This window comes from Phalacrocorax aristotelis, chromosome 10 (assembly GCF_949628215.1).
Source record: "Phalacrocorax aristotelis chromosome 10, bGulAri2.1, whole genome shotgun sequence".
Lineage (NCBI taxonomy): Eukaryota > Metazoa > Chordata > Aves > Suliformes > Phalacrocoracidae > Phalacrocorax > Phalacrocorax aristotelis.
In genome coordinates this window covers 26,361,166-26,372,926 of record NC_134285.1, presented here as the reverse complement: position 1 = coordinate 26,372,926, position 11,761 = coordinate 26,361,166, and the positions used below count along the sequence as shown (strand labels likewise).

Here is an 11,761-nt window from a genome sequence, read left to right as displayed (position 1 = left end):
CCTGCATGCAGAGGGGCATGGATGGGCTCAGCCCCCCTGGCTGGGAGGGGGATTTTGCACAGACAACAAGGGTGACCAGGGTATTCCCACTGGCTGTACTGATTTCACTGGGAGGCATCTGTTTTCCATTGAAGGACCAGGACTCAGGGATGGTGAACCCCTATCCAGCCATTCGGCTCTGGCCTTAGGCTGCTGAGACCTTGTCCCTGCCTCACGTGGGGTGCCTTATCCTGCCTGTCCCTCTTGGAGGGAGGCCAGACTGCCCGTGAGGCCAGAGCGGATAATTCACTGGCAAAGGAGCAAGTGCCATTTCATGGTGACGCAGAGCAGTTGCTTCCTCATTCACTGCACTCAGCCTGGATGCCTCTCCTGGCCCACGGTGGGCAGCAGTGGCTGAGGACACCAAGGTCTCTTGGCTTGTGCCTCTCTCACCCCTCCCTGGGTCTGCACTGGAGACCCAAAAGACCCTACAGCAGCAGTGCTGGGACAGAGCAAGGGATGGATCCCCCCCAGTACCCTTCCCCACCTCCTTCCCTGCCTGGAGCATCCTTACCTGGGGTATTCTCTCCCCCCTGTCCCCCAGCACTGCCCCTGCCCCATCCTCACCCAGGCTGGAGTCTCCCGGGACCTCTCACCGAGGCAGCACAGCAGCTTCCACCCATAGCGAAAGGCATTTGGGAAGTATTTCCTGTGGCACTCAGCTCCCTGGGGTAATATTTCACCAGTGGATGGGATCTGAGCCCTGCCCAAGCCCAGATGCCCTGAGCACCCGTCCCTGCCAGGAGCCTCAATAAGACAGGCTGAGAAGACCAGCAAACACCCCAACATTCGGCACACCCAAAGCCCGACCTAGGGAACAGATTGCTCCCCAGTCTTGCTTTTTCTTCTGGGCCAGCTGCTCTAGTTAAATCCGCACCTTTCCCCACTTGCATCCTTGCTACACCTGCAAATGCTACCATCTGTAATGCTGCAGTCCCTCTGGTTGGCAACGCAGTTATTTGGTAATGCCATGATTTGATAATGTTATGATTTGTTCATGCCACGAACTGCCCAAAGTCCTGCAAGTCCTCCCCACTCCCAGGGGGCACAACAGCCTCCACAGCCTCCTGGGCAGAGGCACCTATACAGAACCATATCCATCCTGGGCGATGCTCGTGAGCTGTGCCCAGGCTCAGCCCCCGGAGAGCATCTCAGCAAAATTAAGCCAACCTGGAGAATGCGATGTTGGAGGCAGAAGCTCCTGGGGCATGGGAGAAGAGGGGAGCAGGACCTACCTTTTGTGTCGTTCAAGGTCTCTGGGAGGGGAAGGTGCTGTACCTGCATTTATGGGAAGGGACATGCTCACCATGCCAAGTGGTCGTCCAGCCAAGGAGCGTGTGAGGCCGCAGGCTCCATGTGACATTTTTCACAGAAATAAAGGTCTGCTCAGTGGAAAAAATAACCCTTTCAACCAGTGCCAACACCTCCCGCCCCAGATAAGGCTGAGAATGTGCCTGAATCAATCAAAACGCCAACAAGAGATCTGTGTGGTGTAACTGAATCCCAGAGACCACCCGTGGGGAATAGCAGCTCCCCAATATGGGGCGTTGGCAGCCCTCACCCATCACCAGCTACAATTTCTTTTCAAAAGTGTTTATTTCACCAACACCAACAGCTCTCATACAGCACCCCACATTTCCAACAAGCTGGTTTCATGTGAGTGGGCCAGGGATGGTGGGCTGAGTGCAGCCAGTGCGTCCAGTGTGGCCCCACCAGCTTTGGACTTCAGGTGTGCAGCCATGCTGGGAGTCCTGAAAAACAACAGGTTCCTGCCGCAGTGCCTGACCCTGGGGGGGACCGTTGTGGTGCCAGGAAAGGCAGACCTCCACCCTGCATGCTCCCACAGCTCAACCCAGCCCTGCCCCAGTGGCTTTGGCTGATGTCCCAGCGCTCCCTGGCCTCCAAAGGCAGCTGCCGTGTTTCCCAAGAGGGCTGCACCAGGCCCCTGCAGTGTGTGGTGCTCCTCAGGCGCTGGGGGGGCCCTGCCAGCCCATCCATGGGGCCAAGACCCCCAGAGCAGGGCTAGGGCTTGCACCCTGCTCCCCACAGTGGGATAGGGCTGGGCCTAGAACCCCCCCCAGCGGGCCTGCAGCTCCCCAGGTCAGCCCCAGGTCCAGGCCCCCCCAGGCTAAGACACCCCACCCCAGGGTCAGTCCCTCTTTGGGCCAAGAGTCCCCCAAAGGCCAGCCCCAGGGCCAGGTTTCCCCCAGCCCAAGACCCTCTCAGCCCAAGACCCTCCCAGGGCCAAGCTTGCCCCAGCCCACGACCCCCCCAGGGCCCGGCTTCCCCCAGGCCAAGACCCCCAGAGCCAGTCCCCCACCCGCCAAAGCCCCACTGAGTCTCAACCCCCCTCCTCGCCCCCCTCCCTCGTTGTATGCGGACGGGGCCGCTAGGGGGCGCTGCCGACGGCGGGCGCTACTGGTCCCTTTTTGTCCGGCGCGGGCTGCCATAGCGTCCGTCAGCTCTTCGCCTCCGCCGCTGTGGGAGGCCGCGCGGCTCCGCGCCGAACGGGGCAGGGCCGGGCCGGGGGGCGGCGGCGGCGGCGGCGGCGGCGGCAGCAGCAGCAGCAGCAGCAGCAGCAGCAGCAGCAGCAGCAGAAGAAGAAGAAGAAGAAGAAGAAGAAGGAGGAGGAGGAGGAGGAGGAGGAGGAGGAGGGGGGGGGGAAGGAGAAGGGAAAGAGGAAGGGGAAGGTCCGTTCTCGGCGGGGTCGCAGCCATGAGCGACATTCGGCACTCGCTGCTGCGGCGGGACGCGCTGAGCGCCGCCAAGGAGGTGCTGTACCACCTGGACATCTACTTCAGCAGCCAGCTGCAGAGCGCCCCGCTGCCGCTGGTCGACAAGGGGCCGGCCGAGCTGCTGGAGGAGTTCCTCTTCCAGGTTCCCAAGGAGCGCGGCGCGCCGCCCAAGGTGGGCCCGGTGGCGGGGCGAGGCCTGGCGGTGTCCCGGGGGGCCGGTGGCCGAGCGGCTGCGGGCTGAACTGTGCCGGGGTTTTTGGATGGCTGGGTGTGGGCTGGGACCTCCTGGAGAGCAGTGGCATGAAACCACAGCGGCTGGGCGCGGGGCACGGGCCTGGGGCCCTGCGGCTGCCGGGCCCAGCTGACACCTCAGCGTTCTTATCTGGGGAGGAAGGACATATTTTTCACCCCACTGTTGCTATAGGTTTCAGTCCGTGGGCAGCACTTGCTGGGACAGCCTTGGGTATCCAACCATAAAACTGAGAGCTTTTCTGTGTACAAAGGTAAATGCAGTGGTTCACGAGACTTGAATATATGTACTGTACATAAGACTGAGTTTCAAACACCTGAGGGAAGCTCTCAGCCTTTACTGTTCCCATCTTTCACCAAAGCAGCTCTTGATTCTTCAAAAGCCCCAGCATATTTTGCAGCTTTGCTTTTGTTTTCTTTCAGAGATTGAATTCACTTCAGGAACTTCAGCTCCTTGAGATCATGTGCAATTATTTCCAAGAGCAAACCAAGGATTCAGTCCGGCAGATCATTTTCTCATCTCTCTTCAGCCCGCAAGGAAACAAAGCAGATGACAGCAGGATGGCTTTACTAGGAAAGCTGGTTTCCATGGCAGTGGCTGTGTGCAGGGTTCCAGTTCTGGAATGTGCTGCCTTCTGGCTGCAGGTACAGTTTCTGTACAGGCAGGGTTGTCTTGGGGAAGGAGTGAGGGAATGTGCTGCGATGAGTATGGGTGGGCTGAGGCAGAGCATCACCTAGCAGTCGGTAACAGCTGATTGCAGTCAGCTGCTCCTCCGTGGCAGTTTAAGATGCTACAAGAGCTGGCTGCTGTGGCTGCATGCACCCCACGTCTGTGCTCGTGTCCATTCCTTTGCTATAGCATGAAGGTAGAGCTTTTGACAATCTATTTGTGTACTGCACTGGCAGAACAATTTTTTTTTTAATTGCGGGTGAAAGTTTTATTGATTTCCACAACAAACCCCCACCCCCCCACCCCAACCCCAGCATGTTGAAAGGGATCAGTGGAGAGTTTGACCGACATGGGACAAAACTAGGACAGTTTGTGGTCACATTGCCCAGAGAAGCCAACTCTGGAGTTTGGAAAATAAACTGTCCCTCATGTGCAAGTTTGGGCATGGCAGAAGAGGCAAGCCTCCCTCTTGAGATTTGGACACAAAATACCCGTGTTTGGTATTTGTATCCATGCATACAGTATGTCAGGGATAGGCTGTATCTCCTCCTTTCCCATTGAGATTTCCCACTGTAGGCCTTGGGAGGTGTATCTTTGTTCCCGCTGCCTTTGTGGGATGTGTGGAAGTCACTTGCTTTACAGAAGGGAAAGAGCAGAAAGGCTGTGCTGGGAGGGAAGGAGGCAGATGGGTACAGTTTCTGTGGGGTCCCTCTTTTCCCAGCTAGCGAGCCTTGGTAGGGGAGGAGGAGATGTAACCTGGATAGTGGAAGAAGGTATAGTTTTTTGCAGGTCACAGCTCTGAAATAATGTGAGGATTGCACAGATTTTTTCACATTAAAAATGTCAAGCGTAACTGGCAGGTTACTGGACTAGTTTTTCTGGTACTGAACTAGTTGAACTATAGAACTATGTTGCTGAAGTAGAAAAAAAAATTCCTTCTAGGTAAAGATACTCATGTAAAAGGCTTTAATTTTAAATTGCAGATATCGTAAACAGAAAATATCACCATCTATTTTAGTATTGTGACACAGTAATTTTATTTCTAAGTGAATCTTTGATACACAAAGAGAGAGAGAGGAAGTGTAGTTTAATTTTGGGAAAGTTGAAACAGCAAAGCAGCTGGGTGAGGTGGCAGGCAGACCTTGAGCAATGTAAACTTTGAAGTCAGCTCTGTAGAACTTTCTGTGATTGGGTTTAATCCACTTCTCCTTGTGTGCTGTCCCACACCCCTGCAGCGAACCCCTGCTGTGTACTGTGTGAGGCTAGCCCGAGCCTTGGTGGATGACTACTGCAACTTGGTGCCAGGGTCCATCCAGACACTGAAGCAGATATTCAGTGCCAGTCCTCGCTTCTGCTGCCAGTTCATTACATCGGTCACAGCACTCTATGACCTCTCTTCAGGTAAGTGTTTCCAAGCTGTGGCTGTGGAAGTGAGAGATGGAGAATTATGCAACACAAATTAACTGTTGGAAGCAAATTAACTGCTGAAATTTGAAAGATGCTTGTTACCATGTAATTATTGCCAGAAGCAGCTGATATGTGTGGCGTTGCCTCATCTGTCACTAGGGTGAGAATAAAAATAACCACACGGTGGCTGAAGGGAGAGTCTTTGCTGGAGAGGCAGCCAGGTATCGCCTGACACAAAGGGCAGTGTCCTCTGCAGAGGGCAAAGGACACAGGGATCTTATTGACTGAGCAGCTCTAGGAGTGAAAGCTCATCTGCTTTCCAACTGGACCTCCCTATTGTGTGTCACCTACCCAGCAGATAGACTCAGGGCTGCTTGTCAGTCCGATTTCTTCCAAAAAGGGGAGAAACACAACTTCTGAATGTTTGCAAGCTGGAGCAGGATTTCTGTTGAGCAGTGATGAGAAATGCAATCAGCAGCATACCTCCAGTGTGCTCTTTAACTGTATGTGTGACCAGCTAGTGACGTGACCTGTCTCAGGTGGTGGTTGCCCAGGCACTAGAAACATGTAGGTGTCTAAAATAAGATTGATTTGCCTTTACTCAGCAAGAGAGACAGAGCGCTCATGGTAGACTAGGGAGCAACCATACACTAAAAACCAACATCACATATAATCCAAAAAAGCAGATACTATTTGTTATCGATAAAGGAAATGTTTTGCATGGTCTTCTCCAAATAAGCAGCTTGGCATTAGTGAGAGAGATGCGCAGGCTTAGACTATTTTTTTTAAAAAAGTTTTTGGTAGAGCTCATAGCATAGTCTTCCTCAGTATTTTGTATCTGTTTTGTGAAACCACTTGGAAGTTCATCGAACTAATGAAAAGACATGTCAGAAAGGAAATAACATGAGTTATAGGAAGCAATTTTTTTAATTCCTTAGTTTATTTGAGATGTTATTGGTGACACAAGGAAGCTTGCTCTGCAAAGGGTGATCTATAACTGGGCAGTCTCTCCACTATGTCCTGAGGACAGAAGTAGATCACACAAACAGCAATATCAGTATCTGTGATACTCAGAGGTCTCAGAAAAGCTTAAAAACTGGAAAATACTGATTCGGTATCCACTGCACATTAGTAAGTCTGTAGTCCAGATGATTTGTCCTGTAGGTCATTTCAGGTACAAAAGACCTGACTATCTAGTTCTTTGCTGAGCCCTGTGTTGACACTGTACACAACTCGCAATGAAAGTACGTTGCTTACTCCAGTAGCCTGTCCCTGTGACAGGCTGAGGCACAATTCCTGTGAAGTCAATGTTTCTCTTGTCTGTAGTCAAGCTGCAGTTCATGACCACCTTTCACTTCTTACTTGAAGCTTTACATAATCTTATAATCCTTTACCTGTCACGTGGCCCTGTTGTTACGTTAAGTTTTTCCACAAGACATTCTTGTTTAGGTTAGTCTTAAAGGAAATAAGTTGGATGATTGAGGTGAAGAGAAAAAAGTGCCAACGCATTTTTCCTTGCCTGTTTTACAGGCAAGGGATAAATCGAGACTGAGTTTAGAGAAAAGTGAGCAGATGATGGGTGGGAGAGAAGAAAACAACAAAAGAAGCTTTGCTGGGAAAGGGGATAAATGTTGACATTTGGTGGTGGAGAAGGTGAAGTTGAGAGAAACATGGTTGTATCTTCCCTGGGACAAACGAGCACCTACCTCTGGTGTCTTGAAAGAAACAGCAGAGTTGGGGAGGTCTTGAAATTATAGTTGTGACGGTGTGGGAAGGGTGTGTGCAAGAGATTAATTAAAGATCGCTGTCCCGTGCTCCAGTGCAAGGCTCAGCTTACTCAATAATATCTTTCCTATCTTCAGATGACCTCATCCCTCCTTCAGATCTGCTCGAGTTGATTGTTTCCTGGATCTTTGAAGATCCCCGCTTGATCCTCATCACCTTTCTAAACACTCCTATTGCAGCCAACCTGCCAATAGGGTTTTTAGAGCTCACGCCGCTGACTGGACTGATCCGTTGGTGTGTGAAGGCCCCCTTGGCTTATAAAAGGAAGAAGAAAGCTTCTCTCTCGAATGGACACCCTCCCAGCAAAATTGCCAAGGACTTGACTTCAGTAGAAGACAGAGATTGCCATCAGCTGTATTCAAAACTGCATCTAAGTGTCCTGCAGGTTCTTATGATGCTTCAGGGGCATTTAACGGAGAAGAACCTTTATGGGCGGCTGGGGCTAGTACCCTTTGACCATGTGGTTCCTCTTGTTGAGGAAATTAACAGACTATCTGATGAACTCAATCCTCTCAATGCATCCAAAGAGATTGAACTGGCTCTAGACAGACTGGCTCAGGCTTTGCAAGTGGCCATGGCATCGGGAGCGCTCCTGTGTACTAGGGGTAAGTTGTCAGTGGGGCTGGCAGAGACCCTGGCATAGGGTTCTTTTCCTCCAGTGTGTGGATGTTGTAAGAGGGATTTTTGGGAGAGTAAAGATCAACATGTTCACAGCAGAATTAGTAGTTTGCTGCTCTTAGGAAGTGATAGTGCAGGAAACACTTCAGGAAAAATAACCGAGGAGTAAGAAAGGGGAGAGATCACTGTTGCAGGTGACTGGTGCGTTCCTTTGAAGAGCTGGAGAATTCATCTTCTACCTTGCAGTGTGCACAAGGGAGTTCCATTTGGGTGTCCAGCATGGTGACAAATCTGACCCCCTCAGGATTGCTTGTAGCTATTTAAAAAGCACTGTTTAATTGTGTTTTGGTTTGGCTTCTCTGAGTTTGCCTGCTGGAGGAGAGACCATGAAGTAGGTAAACCATGGAGTTGGGTGTGCTAGACAACATATTTGAAAAGCAAACAAAAACTGCTTATCTGCAATTTCTGGGCCTTTGGCTCTCCTGTAGCGAAACCCATTGCAGTGTGCACGAATTCAGTTAAACTTAGTAAAGAAACCTGCTAATGTGGCTTTCCTCTTGCCAAAACCAGTTCTTTCCAAAAGATCTGCAGAGATGAAAAAGGCAAGTGCCTTAACACAGCACAGGGTCAGCTGGACATACTGTTTTGCTGATACATTCTTTTGAAAACAGGTGATTCTTGGTGTGACCAGAAGGCTCAAAGCTCCCCAGAGCCCTGGCAGTTAGTGCAGCCCCTGGCTGTGGAGAGCGGCCTCTGCCTAAGCAGGTGCCTAAGGCTTTTGCCCTGGGTGAACCAGTGCTGCTGGTCAAATGTCAATGTTGTTCTTTCTAATGTTTCATAAAGTAGCTCTGAGTGTAATAAAAACAGGCAGAAGGGTAGAGGTTTTTTTAATTGATGGCTTATTTTGGCTGTGGTTTTCCTTGCTCTTCACCTTGTACATCCTGAGCACTTGCTTTTACTGTAGAAGTGGAAAGTAATTCCATATAAGTAGCTGCCGAAATACCAGTTATTTCAGTGTTTTGGGGGTGCATTTATCTACAAAGGCAAGGAGTTTGTTCTCAAGCTATTCCTGAAAGGACTCTAGCAATAGGGTATGTTGTTAAATGCCTTGGTTCTAGCTATTCTGCTTTGGAGAGGCAAATACAAACTGTTCATCAATAACTGAAAACCAGCTGAAAGCAGTAATCCTTGCATGGGACCAAGGAAGAGATGGGTACAGGTCACGAAGGAGTTAGGCTTACAGATATTACCAAGAAATGTTCTGGAAAAGACATCAAGATGTAAAAAATGTGCAAATTTTAGTTAATAGACCCCAGGAAAAAAAAGGAAAGAAAAAAAACCCCACAACACTCAACCCTTTCTTTACACTAGCACTGTTTAAAAAACAAAAAAACCAAAAAACCAAAAAAAACCCCAAAAAACAACAAACAGAAAACCAAACCCAATAGGTATTGGATCAGCTTTGCCTTGCTTTGACCTGGTGCCTTTCTCACCATAAATTCAGCGAGCGGAGTCATACCTTGTATTTCCTATGTCTTAGTTACTTCTTAATAGTATATCGATAATGCAAATTCTATACCTAAGGCTTGGTCTGCTTTGAAATGAAGCCGTATTTCCAATATGGCAGCACAGATTAACTGTCAAACATACAATAAAGTTTCAAGTGCAAAAAGATGCAGTCATGACTGGTGAGATGGAGAAACATTTTTGCTCCTATCTAAGTTTTTGGCCCGAGATAGGGATTCTGGATCTGTTGATGACTGGAGCTTTTTTCAGTAATCTCATCTCCTAGAAAGGAGAGTGAAGAGGAAAATTACTCTAATTTCTGCTTTATCCTTATTGTTATGTCTTCTGTCCTCTTTCAGATGACTTGAGAACTGTGTGCTCCAGGCTACCGCATAACAAGTAAGAGACCTTTCCACAGCTGTATTGGTTTTAATGCATATTCCAAGACACACACTTGAGGGCTGCTGAGACAAAAATCTCCTCTAAAAAATTGTGTTTACTTTCTGGAAGTCAGCCTTTAATTACACACAGTGTAGTGCAAGGATAAAGGTGGCAAACAGTGCTGGCTATTTCTTCCCTTGCAAGGTGGACTCTTGACTGAAGGAGACTTCAGTGGCTCCCACCATATACATGATCTTGCCCAGCCTGTTAGAACTGATGTACAGAAGGGGTAAATGAAACTATAGTGTGGAACCTGCCCCAACGTTGTCCCATCCCCAACTCCCTACTTGTTTTACCTGACCCTAAGCTTAGCTGCACTTTGCTTCTTGCCTCTTTGCAAAGAGCAACCAAGTTTAAAAAAAAAAAAAGGAAAAAAAGGAGGAAAAAGAAAGAAAAAAGAGTCTGCTGGAAACTATAAAGAACATAATTGGGTCACTGTCCTCTTGTCTGCCAGCAGCACTGTCTGTTGGTTATGAATTGTCTTAGAACCAGGCCCTTGTGGGCTGGGGAGAGCCATGACAAAAGCCTTCTCCAAATAATCCTCACTCCTGTTTGACTTTCTCTCCACAGCCTGCTCCAGCTGGTGATTTCAGGTCCAGTACAGCAACCGACCCATGGAGCTCTGCCACCAGGATTTTATCCTCATATCCATACTCCTCCTCTGGGCTACCCCGCACATGCCGCGCATCCTGCGCTCCCGGCTCACCCGGCGCTCCCGGCTCACCCTGTACAAACGTTTATACCAGGAATGACATTCCCATACCGACCTATTCGCTAAAACACTAAGACTGTAGAGTGTACCCAGTTTCCTTCAGCTTGAGGAAGCCTTGCAGATGAAACCAAATGTCTCGGGAACCACATTTCCCTCTTTGGTGTAAAGCTGAGCAATGCTCCCATGAGGGATCCATCCTTCAGCAGCAGAGAAGACACAGATGCAGTTGATTTGGATGCGGGATGCAGATGCTAAGGCAGATCATAGGGACAAAAAGAGGGGGTGGGAAGAGGCAACAGAAACTCCAAACCTCTGCAGCATGTGGAATTTTTTTTGTTCCACATTGTTCAGTATCGTCACCAAGCGTGTGATATTTCTCAATCACATTTTTTTCAGTAATCCTGATCTGTTTCCAGCATGGTGAGCCCCAATAGTCTTGCTCTAGGAGGGCCAGAAAGAAAGACGTGAGTTTTTTTCAAGCCAGTCCACTCCAGCCTGCTTGTTTCTTTGTAAATGTTTGTATCTATAGCTACAGAGTATGTGTACACTGTATATTTTTGGAACACAAATGTTTGTTTCAGAAGCACAACGTAGAGTAAAGCAGCACTTCCTATTAAAGGAAACAATTTAAGAAGCATAAAATAATTCTGCTGCTTTCTTTCAAACAGCGATTAGAAGGTCCAACTCCTTAGGCCTGTGCAAGGGAGGGAACGAACCCCCTTCGTGGCGGCAGTGACCCATCATCCTCCAGGCTGGGGAAATGCCCTCTTTGCATACCTCAACCAGTGATTCATGAAACTTTGGGGTGAGATCTGGTGCATTTAATTAATGCTAGCTGGAAAACTGCCTGAAGGCTGGCTGCAGGGTGCTGGCTGGCTCTGAGTGAGGCGCAGGCGGGTGCGGCAGTATCTCAGGAAGGGTGGCATAACTTGCTGTTAAACACGCTGACTAGCCCTTTCAGGCAAGTTGTTCTCTGTTGTTGTGCCGTGATGCTCTGAGTCCCCTTTGCTGAGTGAAAAAGCAAGAAAGAAGGGTCCTTTTTGTATGTTAGTGACTTTATTATAAAGAGCTCCATGGCTGTTGTCCTCATCTGAGATGGGGTGGCTGTGGTTACCTGGTTGCATGCTGGTTGCAAAAAGGGGACAGATTAGATGGAAGCTGTGAGAATCTGATTTGAATGAAACAGCTGAGAAGGAAACTCTTCTTCTCTGGAAAGGGAAGGTAAATAATAATAAGCTGTGACTTTTGGTCAGTCCTGAAGTGTCAGGCAGTTGGACTAGATGATCATTGTAGGTCCTTTCCAAGGGAAATATCCTGCCTTATTTCACTTTGTAGCGCTTCAACGATAAGGAAAAACCCTTAAAAACCTTAACTTCAGGATCGGAGTTATTGTCATCAAGCCCTGGTAGTGTGATGGGTCACCCTGGCGCCCTTTGTAGTGTAGCACTGGGGGAGACTGCGGAAGAGGTGCGAGACCAACCTGCCTCCTGCTTCCTAAGCGTTTGTGGTTAAGGATGCATCGCTAATTTGAAATTTCCCCGCTAATTAGCACTCCTGACTTCCCGCCTTGCTCCCTCCCTAGTCTCTGCTGGGGGCTGT

At 49.3% G+C, this 11,761-nt stretch overlaps 1 protein-coding gene across 1 annotated transcript; it reads left to right on the top strand.

Moving 5' to 3' along the window:
* Positions 1 to 2,573: 2,573 nt before the first annotated feature.
* On the top strand, positions 2,574 to 10,807 carry INTS15 (integrator complex subunit 15). Its single transcript, XM_075106082.1, has 6 exons — positions 2,574 to 2,946; positions 3,447 to 3,668; positions 4,929 to 5,094; positions 6,963 to 7,490; positions 9,369 to 9,408; positions 10,021 to 10,807. Exons 1-6 carry the CDS (start codon positions 2,755 to 2,757, stop codon positions 10,226 to 10,228), a joined length of 1,356 nt encoding a protein of 451 aa, XP_074962183.1. The 5' UTR covers positions 2,574 to 2,754; the 3' UTR covers positions 10,229 to 10,807.
* Positions 10,808 to 11,761: the final 954 nt, after the last annotated feature.

Bases quoted from the DNA above. Each gene is read 5' to 3' on its own strand.
- INTS15 (XM_075106082.1), top strand. From the start codon at position 2,755: ATGAGCGACATTCGGCACTCGCTGCTGCGGCGGGACGCGCTGAGCGCC. The intron at 7,491-9,368 runs GTAAGTTGTCAG...GTCCTCTTTCAG, and splicing joins AGCGCTCCTGTGTACTAGGG to ATGACTTGAGAACTGTGTGC. The intron at 9,409-10,020 runs GTAAGAGACCTT...TTCTCTCCACAG, and splicing joins TCCAGGCTACCGCATAACAA to CCTGCTCCAGCTGGTGATTT.